The sequence below is a fragment of the Oncorhynchus masou genome, chromosome 20 (assembly GCF_036934945.1).
Source record: "Oncorhynchus masou masou isolate Uvic2021 chromosome 20, UVic_Omas_1.1, whole genome shotgun sequence".
Taxonomy (NCBI): domain Eukaryota; kingdom Metazoa; phylum Chordata; class Actinopteri; order Salmoniformes; family Salmonidae; genus Oncorhynchus; species Oncorhynchus masou.
Genome location: NC_088231.1, coordinates 17,110,004 through 17,129,258, shown reverse-complemented (window position 1 = coordinate 17,129,258; position 19,255 = coordinate 17,110,004). Strand labels below are relative to the sequence as shown.

At 43.3% G+C, this 19,255-nt stretch overlaps 1 protein-coding gene and 1 pseudogene across 1 annotated transcript; both read right to left on the bottom strand.

The window, feature by feature from the left end:
* Positions 1-543: 543 nt before the first annotated feature.
* LOC135507052 (group XIIA secretory phospholipase A2-like) lies at positions 544-3,164 on the bottom strand (annotated as a pseudogene).
* A 1,159-nt stretch (positions 3,165-4,323) lies between these two features.
* LOC135507051 (dnaJ homolog subfamily B member 14-like) lies at positions 4,324-17,924 on the bottom strand. The gene is made up of 8 exons (XM_064926574.1): positions 17,739-17,924; positions 14,890-15,073; positions 8,291-8,436; positions 7,121-7,309; positions 6,863-6,951; positions 6,291-6,400; positions 5,732-5,904; positions 4,324-5,283 (listed from the first exon to the last, which is right to left on the bottom strand). The coding sequence occupies exons 1-8, from the start codon at positions 17,869-17,871 to the stop codon at positions 5,159-5,161; spliced, it is 1,149 nt and encodes a 382-aa protein (XP_064782646.1). The 5' UTR covers positions 17,872-17,924; the 3' UTR covers positions 4,324-5,158.
* Positions 17,925-19,255: the final 1,331 nt, after the last annotated feature.

Genomic DNA, 19,255 nt, shown 5'->3' with positions numbered 1-19,255 from the left:
AATTATTGAAAAGGCGTAACGCGGGATAGGCTATGGTGAGCGAACCTTTCATTTTCAATAAATATTATTTACCCATTTATTTGTCTTTGCCTGCAAATTATCATCCTAAAAGGTAGGCTATACCCTATATGCAAAACGTAGTTCAAGAGAATGTACAGTATAACTTTAGTCCACTCTCATCGTTCTCGCTGCTCATATTCAGTAGCCACACATGCGAAATAAAGCAGTCTATATAGCCAATGCATGGGCGGAGAAGTGTAACAGTATAACTTTAGTCCGTACCCTCGCCGGGCTCGAACCAGGGACCCTCTGCACACATTGACAACTGACACCCACAAAGCATCGTTAACCATCGCTCCACAAAATCCTCAGCCCTTGCGAGTGACGTCACCGATTGAAACGCTCTGAGCGCGCACCACCGCTGACTAGCTAGCCATTTCACATCGGTTACAGAAGTGTAACCAAAACAATACACTTACTGGGCAATATAATGTAGCCATTACCCTCATCACTGTATCATTATGTGCATACATTTGCCTTCAATGTCTTCTTACCTTTTATAAACATTCATATTCTCTCTTAATTTATACTTCATATAAATGTGTGGCAGAAAAAACAAATTACATACATGACAACAACCACTAAACAACCTTTGCATAGGAGAACAATTCTACAAAATTATCAAATAGCAATTTAAAAACTCAGATCACCCAACGTTCATTCATTGAGAGCACATCCAGGCCCCTTCACAAGGCTTAGCACATTGTTATCAATGGAAACTTCCACAGCTCTATCCCAAGATAGAGTATTGACTTCAATGTTTCTCTGGTGGCTTGACTATTCCAGAATCCCCTCTGGATGGCAGCTCATAGATCCCTCTTGACTTCAAATTTGCATATGCAGGAGTCTCTCTGGCTGTCCATGTAAGGTTTACACCCCATGTGCATGACAGCCTCAAACAGCAGGGTCACAGTATTCTCACACGCTGTATAGAGAGAGACATGGAAACACGACTTAGATCATTATATACAGACATATGAAACACACAGAAAAATTAATCAATATCAAATGTTATTTGTCACGTGCACAGTAGGTATAAAAGGTGCAGTGAAATGCTTGTGCTAGCTCCCTCAACATTGCAGTACTATAAGCAATATGGCCCGAAGAGGTGTGGTATATGGCCAATATTCCACGGCTAATGGCTGTTCTTATGCACGACACAACACAGCCGTGGTATATTGGCCATACACAAAAAAAAACAAGGTGACTTATTGCTATTATAAACTGGTTACCAACTTAATAGGTGCAGTAAAAATACACGTTTTTTTCATACCCGTTGTATGATATGATATACCACGGCTTTCAGCCAATCAGCATTCAGGACTTGAACCACCCGTTTTCTGTTGCATGCCCTAATATGGATATAGACCTCACCCTAAATTATAGACCTCACCAGAAATGCCATCAGGGGGAGTTGTATGATCTTCCGCACCAGCAAGATTGTTAGACTGGTTAAACCTGACTGAATGCTGAACTCACCAGTGAAGTGAAAGTGAAACAATTGACAATGGTGAGTGCAGTATGATTTAACCAGGCTACAAGATGGTGGGCACATTATTGAATTATCTGTGAGGAATGCTTGAGTCAAGTCCTCCTCTGTGTTCAACACTGGGAGCATATCAATACATGAATCAGCGTGGTGTTCAATAGGCAACACATGGAAGAAAACAGAAAGAAACAGGATGGAAGAAAACAGACTGAAACTGGCAGGAACTACAATAAGAAACACATTGTCGTGTTCCGCTGTAAAACGTTTTCTGTTGCATGCCCTAATAAACACAACCCAGTTGCCATCTTACCTTGGACACTCTGGGCCAGTCCCAACATCTTCTGTAATCTCCTACAGATGGTCTCCAAGCATTCCTGGAACTCATCGTCACAGTCGTGTTTATCACGGTTACAGGTGTCATAGCAACGGTCATGCTGGTTACAGCACTTGGTCAAGGACGGGATGCCGATGTCAAACTGTAGAGTAGACAAAATAGATGACCATTAGATCAATGCTCACAAATATTCAAAGCAATATATAATATGACAGGTGTAATAACATTCCTATAAACAATGGTCGCCGTACAGGGGAGCCGCCCTACTATGGCTGACCCTGTAAAACAACACATTTCACTGCACATATGTGTGACAATAAAATACATTTTGTGTGTGTGTGGGGGGGGGGGACCTGAAACACAGGTCTCTGCTAATCATAAAAAACATGAGTTGCTAAACCAGGTGGGTCAGTGCTGGACTGGGATAACAGTCTGCCCACACTGCACCTCCCACATGACTAATAGGGAAGACCACTGCTTCATACATGACACTAGCTCACCTGGAATCCGAACAGGGGAGACCCACATCCATTGGGTGGGTTTGGTTTGTAACCAGGCCGGGGTTCTGGTTTGTAACCTGCAAGGAAAAAGCAAAGGTAGAGGTGTTCAGAGATCTTCTTTCATCTTGTTGAGACAACCTGTTCAGAGAAACTACAGTGTGTGTTGGAGGTGGCACTGTACCAGTTTAATGGTTTTACAACCCAAGATAGCTACAGTGGCGCTTATCTGCTTTGTATGTGGAACATAATCACTTTCAACTGAGCTTTTTAATAAATGGCTTGTCTGCATAATAAGCAAAGTAGTTATGGCCATGTTTTTATTGCCATTACCAACAAGTACTGACTGTGTGTGTGGCCTGAGAGACCTTACCATCGCTGCATTCATAGTGACACAGTCCATCTTGTCCTCCAAATAAGTCCAGAGCAACGTTGAGGTATTTGTCAATGTTATGGATCCCATTGCGAATGGTTTTTAAAGTCATCCGCCAGTCCGGTGTTTCAGGTTCCTTACTACATGACACACAGCTCAGACATCCATAGAAAGATAGTAAGCCAGCGAGAAAAACCGGGACACAAGTGTTATGATGCATGATGACAGCACCGGTGCTAGAAAATAGTTGCAATTGGTCGGCATGTGAATCCAAAGTTAAATGACTGCACCAAACGTCGGTAAAAAAAACATTTCACTTTCCCAAATGTTACACTATTGGTCCTATTCGGTGTCAACACATCGCCTGTCATGCAATTCCCTTCCCGGATGTGGGAATAGTCACGTGACAGCAATAAACCTATCAGTGCCAATAGATACATGGCACTTACAGTACACGTGGTCACTCAACGCCCACAGATGTTCGAAGTTCATGCATGCCACAAACAAACGTATATTCATGACCGATTTTAGGATTTTTACTGATAAATTGTCTTGCTTTCCATTTTAAGGCAATATTAATCAGTATAGTACTTAAGTATTTTTACTTTAGTTTTTTAAGTTTTTTTTTTTTTTGGGGGGGGTGTATCTGTACTTTACCATTTATATTTTTACCAACATTTAATTTACTACTTTTCTAAAGAAAATAATGTAATAATGTACTCCATACATTTTCCGTGACTCCCAAAAGTACTTACATTTTGACAGGAAACTGGTCCAATTCACACACATCAAGAGAACATCCCTAGTCATCCCTACTGCTTCTGATCTGGCAGACTCACTAAACACAAATGCTTCCTTTGAAAATTGTCTGTGTGCCCAGTTATGTCAATTTAAAAAAGGCAAGAAAAGTGTGCTGGTTTGCTTAATATACAGCATTTGAAGTGGTTTATACTATTACTACCTACGTACATTTTAGCAGTTCCATTTAGTTTTGCTACATTTAAAACCATTTACATTTAACACCAAATACTTAGTATTTTACTGGGTGACTTACCTTAATAGAAAATTACAAAAGTATCTTTCCTTTTACTCAAGTTTGACAATGGAGTACTTTTCCCAACACTGATCAATACAAGTGATAAGTTATAGGCCTACAGTGATTATGTATTTTTCAGAAACACCACAATTCTCATGGACTTCCAGGAAAAACAGCAAAGTGTCCTTTCTAGTAGACTTGTTGAGTTGCATTTCAGTTTTAAGAATCACAGTACCAACCTGTTTGGGTACCAAGCCTGAGCATGTAGCCATACAAATCCACAACATCTTTTACAAGCCTCATATGGTGAGGCCATATTAGGTTGAGAACAAGGCTTCTTGCAAAATGAAAGTGAGACTGTATACAAACTACTAGAGTAACAGATCTGTATGCCAGGGAGAATATTATGTGGAGAGAATAAGCCTACAGTCTGAGTACTATGAACACATTTTAAAAGGGTTTTTAACCTGCCCTTCCATCTGCTTCATACACACAATTGCACAAGCTCTTGTGCTCGAAACAAATCAAAACTGCTTCTGGTAATAATTTATTGTTTATTCAAATGATTAAATCGAGCAATGAAGAAAAACCTGGTTTTTCTACTTAAATAACTCCATAAATTTTCAAACATTCGAAATGAAAAATATACAATTGATGAAGATTATGGTTCCAACTTCACATTTTTTCCCAGGCAAAAAAAAGTTCAAGTGAGACCGTGGTCATTTCTTCATCTGTGGAATGAACTTCAAGGTCCATGTAACTCCACACAAGGTTCCACTGTGGGTTCCACTGTGGTAGCTAGGAAGCATTCTCTGGGTTCCTCACAATACTAGCACTGCTAACGCATGGATTGGAAGGAGGGCAGCATCTCCAGATGAGCCTAAAAATCTTGTTTAAGTCAAGCAGGTGAAGTAGTTATCTAGAGTGAAGACGGTGATTTGCTTGTTACAGCAGAATGCTTGGCGCTTCAATACTCGAGGCACCACCACAATGCCTTCTGCTTTTCCAGTCAGTGTTCATTTCCAGAGTGGGTTCTTATTTCCAGAAAACACAAAAAGACAAGCAAAGATAGAAGAGAAAAAAGTTGTGGTTCAAGTGTTTTGGGAGGTTGGTCTATTCTTCAGTTGGTTCATTGAGATGCAGCAAGGCAGTTCCCAGGAAGGAGGGGTGATGAGGAGGATGGAAAGATGGGTACTGGGGGAGGGATGGGGACAACTTATAACGTCAACGGTAAGGCTATTTTTATTTTTCCTCCTTTCAATCTCCATGGTTTTCCTAAAAAAAACAAAAACATTTACATACATATTATATATCTATTCATATATCTCTTCTAAAAGCGTCCTGTGGGAGCCTGCGGCATCGGGCGGGCTCAGCCCCCCCTGAACAGGTCATTTAGTCTGTCCAGCTCCTTGCAGTTATCCATGGTCATCAGCTCAGCCTTCTTACGCAGGCGGTCGTCCCTGTAGACCTTAGCAGCATACAGCAAGTCTGTTTCTGAGAGAGAAGGGGGAGATGAACAGAAGACTCAGTCAATATCAACCATGTCACACTAAGCTACGTCGAGGGAATGCTTTCGTCACTAAATAAAAGGAAATTAATGCGTGTTTTGTACGGGTAACTTGTATTGCTTTACATGGGGCTAATTTGATTGAAGTCCTCACTGTAATTATACCTTGCAGGGGCTGCGTGCTACGCCACTGCTTATACCTATAAGAAATCTGTGTCAAATTAATTATATCCAGGTCAGAGCTTCAGCTAGGCATTTGGTTTTCTAACTTGCTAGGTACGTGGCTAGATTACAGCAGAGACATTTAATCTCCTCCGGGATCAAGATCCCCGTTGCCTAAATTGTTTTAATACTTCTGGTAGTACCTGGTATGGTACAGAAACGGTATGAACATCGGAATACCGCCCAACTAATAGAGGCATGATGGACACCTACTCGTCTGCCTCTCCTTCCAGCAGTTGTTTCTGACATTAGACACGTAGTCCTCCTCCACGTTCTTCTCAATCTTCTGCAGATTGGAGCCCTTGTACTCTGTCTTGAAGTCTCTGTTGACGTAGTAATCCACACGCAGGTTCTCCGTCTGCCGTCTCACCGTCTGGCCCGTGGACCTGGAGAGGACAGAGGACAGGCATCAGGTTACATACGGCTGTTCTGAGAGCAGCGAGATGTATAGCTTTATACCTGGTGAAGAGAAGAGGCAATGGGAATGATCAAACGCACACAAATGCATCAGTACTTTACTGGTAGGTGTGTCCGTTACATACACCAACCATGTCACCATTGGACAGTATTTTTCAGCACCGTGCATGTGGAGCAGGGGTACAGAATAAAAGGCCTGGGCCATGTTCAGGTGGGAGAAAACATTTTGAAACTGAGTGGTACCACTTAAATGCATGATGTGTCCAATATGAACACAGATTTTCATTTTCTGTGGCAAAACCTTTAAGTACTGTGATCCATACTGAGCACGACCCCAGCGTGTGTGTACACGTACGGTCTGGAGTAGAGGCTGTAGGGGGGGGTAGACACCATCAGTTGGCTCAAGATGGACACCAGGATGAGTACAACGATGGGTATCAGCTGGATAAACATGGAGAACCCTCCCTGGAAAACAGATTACAAAAATCACTAAGCATACACTATTTTGTCCTGCAGCTCAGTTGGTAGAGCATGGCACTTGCAACGGCAGGATAGTGGGTTTGATTCCCAGGATCACCCATACGTAAAATGTATGCACGCATGACTAAGCCGCCTGGGATAAAAGAGTCAGCTAAATGGCATATATTACTATTTCATATTTTAAGACATGTACTGTCCTGTTCGTGACTTTGCATGTTTCCCTGCTTTACTATGTAGCACACCGAAATTAACAGAGCTCATCCCAGTCAAGGCTGGAACGGTTGCGTCCTTCACTAAAACAGAGCCTGCAATATGCTGCCGAGACTCCCATAGCTTGTAGAGGGGGGTCTGCTATGGAGGTCTGACCTGAAGTTACCCCAGACTCACTAGGTATTATATTGACAGTCACAGTATACATGTGGCAGTGTAGATGCCAGACATGCATGCATACCTCTCCCTCTCCTCTGCTCTCTCCCGCCTTTGGTCCGTCTGCTGGCTGTATCGCGCCCTGCCGTTGGTGAACGTGTGGGCAGCCGCTGTGGAGAGGAGGTACCCTGTTATTGACTCGGCAAAGACTTGCAATACAATACTCATTTAATAAACATTCATGTTTGAGCAAGACAATTGTATTTAATTGTTAAACTTTGAGACAAACTCGACAACCACTGGATGAAATTAACTTCAAAATGTATGCGTGTCTCTTACAAGAGGGGAATCCTCCTCCGAAGAACATGTTGAAGAGGTCCTCGGGAGTGATGTCGGCCTCGAAGCCCCGGTGGAAGTCAAACCCTTGGCTGTGGGCGTGGCCAGGGCTGGTCGGCTCCTCCGCCCCCGTGAGGTCATACTGCTTTCTCTTGTCTGGGTTGCTAAGCACGGCGTACGCGTTGCCGATCTCTGTTAGAACCACAACACACTCATGGTCAATAAGTGTCACATTAAGTCAGCGAAAAAGTAGACATTGGTTCGGATCCGATGCTCCATTTAACACTGATCTGCAAACTTCACGTCGGAGGGCCAGACGTAGATACTCTGCCAGTCCTCAATCTATTCCAATTCAATTAATGTCAGGTCAAATTTAGGCTGCTAACAATGCTGTAGGGGCTCACTTGTTCCAGACCCGGTCCGATCAGTGAGGTGAAGCAGAAGAAGTCATTTTTGAAAGCTACTTTATTAACCAGAGCTGAGTGAGAGAGACCATTCTAGCAGGCGGGAGGGAGAGACAGCAACCAACCAAGCTGACTGGCACTATAGTAGACTAATAGCTGCCATAGCTGGATTATTTATCATCAAATATGATTACGTAGTGCTCGTCTTAACTGCATCAAACCGGGAAAACTAGTTAAGGAAGGCTGAGGCTGCAGTGCATACGCTTCTTGATCCTACAGTTAAACAATTCTATTCAGATAAGTAGCAGCCTGCCTACCTATTGGTTCTTGCAGACTATTCTTCTCTTTTAACTCAGTCATTTTAATTCCATCTTCCATTGATTAGATATCTCCTAACTTTTGCCACACACGGAGTAAGGCTCGATGGCTGTAGCCCATTGCCACTGATGACTAATGATTGGCCAACAACCTACACCGCCACTCGTGAAAACAAGAGCAGCAGCATAAATGAGACAATCTCTCCCTCTACTGCAGCAGTTGCGTTCGGATTTGTACCTTCCGGACAAGTCGGTTAAATTTACACATACCTGAGACCTGTGTCAATCATAACAGATCCAACCCAGACCTGTGACATTAGAATTCTGGTTCCGGACTCGCCCAGGTCCCGAAATCGGGTACAGGTGGATCTGTGAAGACCTGTAGCCTACATTACAGCCAAATAAATGTGATTGGCACTGAACACAAAAACAATGCATGTGAAACTTCTTACTTTTGAAGGCCTCTGTAGCTCCGGGGGCTTGGTTTTTGTCTGGGTGGAACTTGAGTGCTAGTTTCCTATAGGCTTTCTTCAACTCCTCCTCATTGGCCTCCTTGCTGGTGCCAAGGACTTCATAGTAGTCCTTACACCGCTTTATCCTTTAAGAAGAGAGATGACAGTGAGTGATTCATCAGGGCTATGTTACACATGTCCAGGAAACAGATATAGACCTAGTTTATTACAATGCAGTGGATCTGATTAATCATGAGGGCTGTAGCACAGATCACATTTGGCCCACAAGCAATACAAAAAACCTCTAATGGATATGTTTTGCTTCAATAGCTAGTGTTTGGAAAGTATCTAGGTTGTGCCTTTACATTTAGAGAAAATAAACACCCAAAGTGAATAATTTTCACTTCTGGTCTGTTTCGCAAGCGTTCAGGAAGTCTCGCAAAGTTGCGCCTCTGGGTTTAAAAAAACTGTGCTCCTGGAGTACCATTTGAAACCACAAGAGGGCAAATCAACATTGGTGGTAGAACAGAGCAGGAGAGTTCAAACGCAATCGACTCTGTGTATTGCATGACCTGCAGAAGAGAGATTGCCTCCAGTCTCCAAGGAGAACCACCTGAGATACTTGCCAGACTGTTACATTAACATTCAATTAGAATAATCAAATATATGCTGATGTCACTGTGTACCTTTCAATTGGAGGTTAAACCCTACACTGCATGTAGGCCTGTTTTAACAAAAAAATACAGGTTAGTCTCTAAACAAACACAGCATCTTAGTAAACAAACATACCGTCTTACGCTCTTTACAATGGGACTAGATGTTGGTCAGGCCTACCAAGCACTATGTGAGTGTTGCCATAACAAGATGTGTCACAGCTCTCTTTTGTCTCACTCTCAGTCCCTCTCCCTTCCCCTCTCACTGGCCTTATGGGCACCTTGCCGAGTGAGGTTCCCATAGGGGTAGTATGGTGTGTAGAAAACTGCAGTGTCCTCATTGAGCAGTTGATTAATGGCCCACACACACACCACCAATGGCACAAAGCCGACCACAACAAGCCACCCAAACAGCTCTGCCATGAAAGACTCGCATACAAATACACAGACAACCAGTCTGCTGTCATTAGCTCAGCAAACACTGCAAATATTCCACAGGCTTCAACTTCAAACCCAACTCCAAAATGTTGAGCTGAGTAAGTGTTAACAGCAGCCTTCTCTACATAAAAAAAGTGTGTTATTGGCTGGCTCATAGTACAGTAGAGAAGTTTAACCCCTCTGAGTACACCACACTGGACTGGGGGATTATGAGTGATCCTGTCGGTCAACTGCAGGGTTAATTAACGAACCATAAAGATGCTAGAGAAAACAAAACATGGAGCCCAATAGAACCATCTAACTACCGTCAGACGACCTCGCTAGGGAAGGTGGTGGAGGCCTAGGCGACACTCGGCCCATTATTAGCAACACTTCTGTTCACCAGGGACATCAGTCGCCCGGAGCTCCCAGTCCCAGCCACCTACCCTGGCCTATGGGGACAGCAATGATGAAACAGTGACACAGAAAGGTGTTTAACAAGAACTCTCAAGGGAGATCATTCTAGAACACCCCTCCCCCCAAGGTTGGTATGATTCAGGGTCCAACAACAATCAGTGGCCAAAGACCCATACTAGCTAACATACTATTTAGCACGTACCGTTCAGGTTACTGATTGGCCGAGTGGGTGGGGCTGCATGCGGGTCGACCCCCCCCCACCAAATTCAACAGAGATGAATTTCATTAACCAATCTGATAATAGCACATTTCCAATTTGATTCATTTCTCTAATCAGGAATGGAGTTATAGTCTCTCTATAACCAGCCTCAGTAGGCCTATCACATTCAACCTATACTGCAGTAGACCATATAGCCCAGTGGTGTATAACTCATTCCATTTATAGCCTAGTGTCTGCTGTTTTTCTTCTTCTGTTGAATTAAGACCTGGACAACCAGGTGAGGGGAGTTCCTTACTAATCAGTGACAATTAATCAAGTACAAGGGAGAAGCGAAAACCCATGGAATGAGTTTGACATATGTTATATCTCTCATTTAAAAAGGACTGAAGACAGAAACCGATCATTTAGTTCAATTTCAAAATATTTATTAGTGAAATCAAAGTGCTGTAGCATATATAAATTAAATGGTGTAGTACACACACAAAAACTCAAAATGTTCAAATCAAAAGACTATTGAACAGAAGAAAAAAAGTCAGGTGAATCGCAAATTCAGAACCGCTGGACAGTAACATAGCACTGATCATTGGGAACAAGATCAGAATGACTGCTAAGGCTTGATCCCTAGATTAAATAGTTTGTTTTGTAGACTACCTATCTATATGTTCAAATCAAAAGGCCTGATTAACATGACATCAATAATGCAGCCACATCCCGAGTCCCTAGTGCAGACACACTGACAAAAGATGGTTTATTATTTAGTTTAAAAGCGCTGATGGCCAAGAGAACAAGAAACTGAGAAGCCAGAAATTCCACTCCCCCCCCCCCCAAAAAAGAATAACACTTCCGTGTTCAAAGATGTAGCCTACAATGCAATACTCGTGATCATTTTAAGGAGTACAAACTCTACTTAGCCTACATTTGAAATGCCACGCAGAAGCTTCGCTATTTAGCATCTTCCCAAATAAATAGCTTTGTTAGGCCCAAGTTCTCTTCGAGTAGCCAATCCCTTGCAGCCCACCTCTTCCAATGTATAGTGGAAAGGTGTGCCCACCAAATGCAACTAGATGAGCCCAAATGAGTATAACATCCTGGCATTTAAACCATAGCTTACTTTAACATTTCCCACGACCCCCTCCCCCCAAAACAATCTAAACGACAGCCTTAATCTGGAAAATCTCATTTTTACATCAAAAATAACCTTCTATTGATAGCCTTTTCATCTCTTATCAAAAGAACCCAATACATACATTTACTCAGTAAAATTATATTTCTCAAATGATTCTCAGCAACAATTATATATTGTCCCAAATAATAATCTGTACTGTTAATTATTAGTCCCTCCGTAAAAAAATAGAGGTTTATTTTGGGCGACTACACTGACCCAGACTTTGAATACCGCTGCTTAACACCAGGATGGGCATCTGGACACAATGGATCGTTTGACATCACTTGACTTTCACGTATTCCACCGCAAACAATCTCATAAGTATCACACACCGTAAACTCCCAGCTAATATCTAATCAACGCAACATTATCCCACCCCTGGTTATCCACTATTAACAAACAATTGTTTCATTTTTATTATTATTATTTTTTAAATAAGGCAATATCTGCCAATTAATTTCCAGCAATATTGCCTGTGTGTCTATGTGGTACGTGAGTTTATCACTCTGTGTGTAGCCTGTTGATGTCATAACTGTCTTGTGGGTTGCCATAAATACAGTCCCCAAAACCATCACTTAAACATTAACTGCAAAGATCAGAATGACTGCTAAGGCTTGATCCATAAATTAAATAGGTAGCCTAGCTTACAAAACTAAAACTATCTACATGTTCAAATCAAAAGTATATCATGAGTAAGTATATCATTTATATCTATTATTTCTCATTCGCAAACTTTGCCATGAAATGAGTAGTAGAGAACCATCGCTAGACCGGCACGTCATAGATGGCAAATTCTCCAATCACTAGATGCATAAATTAAAAGGCCAAAAGCGCAATTATAATTTTTAAAATTGTCTTGATGTGATTTAAGCATTCACATGGACTCAGAACATCCCATTCCGTTGGTTCTCTATGAACAATAGTCATTTTAAGAGTGAAAATTTAACAGAACATAATTTGGGGAAAATAGTCCATTTATTTTGGGAGCGGAATCGCAGATTTTATAGGGCCCCCCTTAGAGTTGTTTATTAACTGGGTGCTTTGAGCCCTGAATGCTGATGGACTGAAAGCCGTGGTATATCAGAAAGCATTTCAAAACATGTTATTGTTCTAATTACTTTGGTAACCAGTTTATAATAGGAATAAGGCAGCTCAGGGGTAGTGGTATATGGCCAATATACCACGGCTAAGGGCTGTGTCCAGACACTCCATGTTGCGTCGTGCTAAGAACAGCCCTTAGCCGTGGTATAGTCGCCATCTACCACACCTCAGCCCTCATTGCTTAATTATTTTTACCAGATATATGGACAGAAAATGAAACACTACTTTCTCTTTTACACTAAGGACCAGGGAAGAGAGTTGCAGGGGAGAGATGAATGTGCCCATTTGATAGCTAGAAAATAAAATGCACCTTGCGCTGTTGATTTTTTTTTTTAAAGTAGCTCTCATGCTAGAAAAGGTTGGAGACCCCTGATCCACAGGCTAATGAAAGGGTTTGAGAGGACATGGATTTCAGAGCCCAGGTGTAAGGCATGGGGGTCTTACCATGGTAAAAGACTAGGGGATCAGGCTAGTACGGGTTAGCCTAATTGGAAAGGTGTTCAGGATGTTGTTTAGTTCATTCTGGACTAGCTGGCGTGGCTCACCATATCTGGCCTTCAGGGCCTGGAGAGCTGCAGTGTATGGTGTTGGGGAGTGCATAAAGGATTGGGCCAGACTGTATGCACTGGGAAACCGTAAATTATCCATTAGTACTTGGTATTTGTAGCGTTCTGACAGTTGACTGTGAATACCCAGTAGGCTCTCCAATGCCATTTCCAAAAGGACAAATTCACTCTCCTTTCCGCTCTCAAAGTATGGCAGTTTGGGTCTGGGAATTCCATAGGCTGAGGATACTAGAAGTTTCATAATGTTGGCTCCCTCTTCTGGTTGCGTGAAGGATAAACCCGGGACTTCTGATGAACCCACTGAGGCCTCATTGGGCCGGTCCCCTACTGTCCCAGACCCTCCATTGGTGGCAGACGGAATTGGGTGAGAGCCCTCCCACCTGATGTTTGAGGACTGGCCTGGCCCTGGATGAGAGGAACGATTTGCCGTGGTTGGTAATTGGCGGAAAGGCGAAGGAGTGATGCTTTGTCCAGATGGGGGAATGCTAACTTGTGTCACTGGCATAGAGGGCGTTGGTGGAGCGGCCTGTCCCCCGTGCTGGCTGTTGACCCCGGAGCCTCTGGGAACTGTGTGCCTTGCGGTACCAGAGGGGCAGATTGGGAAAGAAAGGCAGACAGGTCAGGTCCATGTGGAGGGGTGGTCAGGTCAACTCCCTGTTCATTCCTCTCCAGGAAGGATGAGACCATCCGTGCCTCCTCCAATTCCCTTCTGGCTTGACGGTGCCGTCGCTGCTGTGCCAGGTCCTTGGCAATGAATTCCTGTAGAGCTCTACGGGCCTGCACATCCAATTGGTGACATCGTTCATCAGCCTGTCGTTCCTCCTCAATCTGACACTCTCCTCCAAAGCTAATAGTTTCATCCTGTCTTGTAGGACAGCGGTCTGTGAATTGCTGAGGGCTAGTGAATGGCGACTGCCATGGCCACTTCCAAAGGGGTATCCACTGGTCAAACTCCCACTCCGTCTAGAGTGCTTCACGATTTCCCATTAGTTAAGGGGTGAGTGGAGCCTGCCTCAGGAAGCTGGTCGACCTGTGCTGTGGGAGTCACCTCCATGGGTTCTTCATGTAGACCACTTCCCTGCTCCAAAGCAGTTTCCGGTCCTTGGCTCAGAGGGGATGGTTGATGGCTGAAACGTATAGTTGATCCATCAACACTGAGCTCTGGTGGACTTGCCCTTTGATGTCGGAAACTCAACCACAAGATAATGCTGACCTGGTTCTAACCAGGTGCTGCTGGTGGTTGAGGATGAAGGCTTTGTTGCTTTTGGCTTAGCTCCTGGGTATTTCCTTTGTTCCTGGATATTTCCTTTGTTCCAAGACCTTTCCCTCAGCTGCTCTCTCCTCCTCTCTTCTTCCTTCCAGTGGAGACAATTCTTCCCTCTCCGCCTCCATTTCCTTTTCACCCATCTTTGGTTCAGTCATCATCCGGTTCGAAGGACCGGTTACTGTCAGAATGTCAAGCATAAAGCACTGACTAATGGTCCCTCGATTGAGACAGAATGACACGGAGTACATAGGTTAATTATTTTGGTGCGAAGTATATACGTCCAGTTTCATCTAAAATACATCTGATTTGTGTGAGAGCTCACGTGATGTGTGACAGATCCTTATCAATTTCCTGTTGTAGGAAGAACCACCATCAGGTTCATTAAAAAAATGTAACTTATGATCTATTTTACACACACAACAGGAAATTCAGGTGAGTAAGGGAATTTTACAATCCTCCATTTCCTCATCTTAACAGGTAGCCAAACAAAAAAAGAACACCCAAAAGTGTCAGTCTCCCAAATTCACATTGATAACAAAAACTCAGGGTCAACAACACCAACCAGGCTGAAAGTGGCTCTCCCGCCCTAATCGCCACATGAGAATGCACCAGAGTGAAGCAACAACTACACACACAGGCCTGCCTGCTGCACACATGAGAAGTGGGACAGAGGATTGTACCATACGGCCGTCAGGGAGGGCTGAACAGAGATTTTACAAACAGATAGCCAATCCCAAACAGATTACGTGAGTGAGCAATCAAGTGGAAAAAAAGTCAAAAGCCTTCTGATCACCTCTGCACTCCTTCCACCTGGTCCTTGGTGAAGCCCTTGGTGCTGGGCTCTCCCCCTCCGGCCTCCTGGTCCTGCCCACCAGCCCGGGCCTTGGTGCTCTCCGAGGAGCTGTCTGTAGTACGCTGTCTGCAGTGCGCGCCATTCCCCGCAGAGCTGCCGTTCCTCGTCAAGGTGTCCAACAAGGCTAGGAGGGAAGAGAGAGATGAAGAGAGAGAGAGAAGACAGAACAAAGCATGACATGGCACATTCAGAAAGAGAGACAAAGCTAAGCACTTCAAAGGCAAATTTCACAGAACATGATTAAAGACGGGTCCTCGACTAAAAAGCGTTCTCATTTTCAATCGAAAGTGTTTTTTTAGTCAAGGACTCGTCTTAATCTGGTTTTGGAAAACTGGCACTCAATCTTACAAGGGAAACACTAGGCTCTTGAAAGTCAGACCACCATGCAAGGGAACATCAGTGGTTCACACAGAAACTAAGGTTGCATTGTTCCCAGCATCCAGTTGGCTTCCATAGACGAGCTGTAGTGGAGATCTGGTCATGCTTCCATGAGAGCCGCAGGCGAATATATCCAGCTCTGGTTGCTCAATGAGAATGTGCTAAGCTTTTCCAATGACACAAAGCAGCGCTCTGTGTCAGTCTACCCATGACCACTGCAGCAGCAGCCTAAGCAACAGCCTGAGTATACTGCCTACTGCATCGCTGTTCTCTCTGGCAGCACCCAGACTGTGCAATACAGCTCTGCAATTCGTGTGAAAGTTTACACAGGTAACTGAACACTATGTTGGATAGACACGCCAGAGTGAGAATCTGGCATGTCGGGAAAGATAATCATCTTAATGGTTGAAGTAGTAAATGTATTATTGCATGACACTGAACTGAAGACGGTGGCTGTTTTTCTTCAATCAAGATGCAATCTTCCAGAATCCTCCTTGAATCCACTATTCTTTCTTGTTGTGAGTTAATGAAATAAATAAAAACTGAAATTAAAAGGTGAATAGGATGATTTGGTTTTCCCTGGCCCACTGCCCTATCATTCCTTACCGTGGCCCCAGCTTAGCCCTGGCTAATGCGCTACCATTGTTCCCTCAGCTCTGGGTCAATCATTCAATTAAGGGATTGAGGTGGACAAGTCTGTTCACCTCTCTAACCTCATCCTGCACGAGCCACGTTACCTCCTCTGCGCTCAATGGAATCCCTACAAACACCTTCATGTCCTGCACAAGCCACGTTACCTCATCTGCTGACAGTGGAATCCCTACAAACCCCCTTACCTCATCCTGCACGAGCCACATTACCTCCTCTGCACTCAATGGAATCCCTACAAACACCTTCATGTCCTGCACAAGCCACGTTACCTCATCTGCTGACAGTGGAATCCCTACAAACCCCCTTACCTCATCCTGCAAGAGCCACATTAACTCCATTTCCAAAAAATGATTCTCAGCAGAAGTTGAGAATGCCACTTGACTACTTCCTTCCATTTTTTATATTGAATAAGGCATTGGTGAGGAAGAGCTCGCAAGTAAGCATTTCACTGTACTGTTTGCACCTGCTGTATCCCATGAACATTACCAAATAAACATTGATTTGAGTGAGGTGAATAGGCTGCTATAGCCATCTCCTTGGTGACCATTATAAACACTATTTAACCAAACCTTGAGTATTCACTACAACTAAATGTTCCTAGTGAATGTAAATGGTCATGTTTAACTGCATGATGTGAGAGTTAAGCCAACATGAGGAATAATTGCTTTCACATAGCCAACCGTTCAGCTAATACGTGTTCTATTAGCTATGGCTGCTGTGGAAATTGCCATTTACCTTCATAACAAGGTAAATATGTCTCCTGCCTGACATACTAGTATTGACAATTTCAGAAGCTTTTAAATATGATTGGTAGGTGGCAGGCTGCACAATTGACCATAATGCAAGCAGCCTCTTGCAAACACACAATTCACTCACAAAACATAAGTGTTTGATTACAGACAAGCACTTTCAACAGACAAAGCAATGAATTACAAAACATCACGGCAGCTGAGAGCAATAAGCAGATCAATTGCTTATGGCCCGAGGTAGCTGCTGGATCATCATCATGCATCAATTCAACCACAGCCAGGCATGGCTTGTGTCCGGCTAGTTAGCCAAGTCCCTTACTAAGCTAGTATTAGGCCTACATTGATACCAATTTTAAAATTACATTTCTGTCATGAGGACACTGGAAACAACCCCTAGCTGGCTAACTTACTGGTGCATAGGCATCACTTGCTTAGTCAGTTGACATTGTTATTGCGAAAGACCATACATGTGGGGAAATAACATCCCCGATTGGGAACTTCGCTCCACTGACCACATAATGCAAAACTGAATTTGTTGGCTATCCAACATTTAGCTAGCTCATATAGGCTAGCTAAAGTTAGTTAGCAATAGCTTTGCCAATTGGCTAGTTAGCATAGCCAGTCCACATTCGTCACTGAGCTAAAACATAACTATAAAATGAAACATAGCTTGTCAAGTGAGACATTTAACCGTGGATGATGTCAACCTTATCAAATCAACAAAATGGGCTAAGAAATGGTTAACGTCAAGTAGTTAACGTTAGCGACATAGTACACACTGATAGCATGCTAACGTTAGTTAGCAATTTAAAGAGACGTCACTTCTTCCTTTGCCCTGAGCAGTTTAAAGCGTTAATGACGTTACTTAACCATTTCATCATGTATTCGTTTACGTATTATCCGTGCATTGCGAGTGACAATATTCCAAGGCAAGTTGCCAAATCTTATTGTAAATCGGTGTTTAATGTGTAACGGGCAAATTAACTGACATATGGTAACGTAGATATTTACCTTTCGCTTTGTAGGTTGGATAGAGCTTCTCTGCTTTGTTTAAGAATTTCACCGCCTTGTCTTTGTCTCCTGCTTCAAGAGCTTTAGTGGCTATACTTATACATTTTTCTGCTTCGTCTCTGTTCCCTTCCATCTTTCTTCCTCCCCCCCGGCTCTCAGCTGACAGTAGTGATGGGTAGTTCGCGAACGAACGGATCTTTTTGGTGAACGTCGGGAACCGAATCAGTGAAATCTGGTCCATGCAACAAAAACAATTCAGCGCCATCTAATAATCCAGCCAGGTAAACATTTATTTGGAGGTGCATTTACTGATTTGACATAATGGAAGCCTACCTTTTGGGCTTTAAATCGGAAATGTGTTATTTTTTCACTGGTTCTAGTTTTACATTTCTAAAATGTTCAACTTCATATTCATCATCTCCAGCACCACGCTAACATATGTAAAAACAGAGTGTTTATATGTTTTGCAGTCAAAAGGATTGAAACACATCTTCCCATGACGTTCACCAATTAGACAATTAGTAGGCACTAATAATTGGTTAAAATCATGAAGCACATCAATGATGTCACTGGAAACACTTACCTGCCTTTCTTTATCTATTAAACATTGACACGTGCTGCCATTTTCACATATATTGATGTTGGTGTGGTGCTGAAGATGAATCTGAAGTAAAATCAAATACAAAAAAAGTTTAACTTCCCTTCAAGCATTTTTAACAGAGCCGGTTGGGGGCCAAATGAGCCGGCTCTTTTACGTGACGGAGCCAAATGATTCGGCTCACCGAAAAGACATCTGAACGTTCGGAGCAGCACTTTCGTCAGTGATCCTCGGACGCTGCAATTATTCTGATCTCATATAGTGGGGTTGTTCTGCATTTCTCAATATTAGAGCATGACTTCCAACCCACTGAAATATACACGACATGACAATGTGGACACCTGCTCGTCAAACCTCTCATTCCAAAATCATGGACATTAATATAGCGTTGGTCCCGTTGCTGCTATAACAGCCTCTACTCTTCTGGGAAGGATTTCTATTAGATGTTGGAGCATTGCTGCGGGGACTTGTTTCCATTCAGCCAAGAGCATTAGTGAGGTCGGGCACTGATTTTGGGCAAAAAGGCCGCGTTCCAATTCATCCCGTAGGTGTTCGGTGGGATTGAGGTCAGTGCAGGCCAGTCCAGTTCTTCCACACCCATTTCATTATGGACCTCGCTTTGAGCAACAGTGGCACTGTCATGCTGAAACAGGAAAGAGCCTTCCCCAAAATGTTGCCACAAAGTTGGACGCACAGAATCGTCTTGCATGTCATTGTATGCTGTAGCGTAAAGATTTCCCTTCACTGGAGCTAAGGGGCCTAGCCCGAACCATGAAAAAACAGGCCCAGACCATTATTCTACCACAACTTCAGGTAGCATTTTTCCTTGTATCCGCCAAACTCCAATTAGTCCGTCAGACTGCCAGATGGTTTAACTGCAACCTTTACAACACTCCAGCCGACACTTGGCATTGAACAT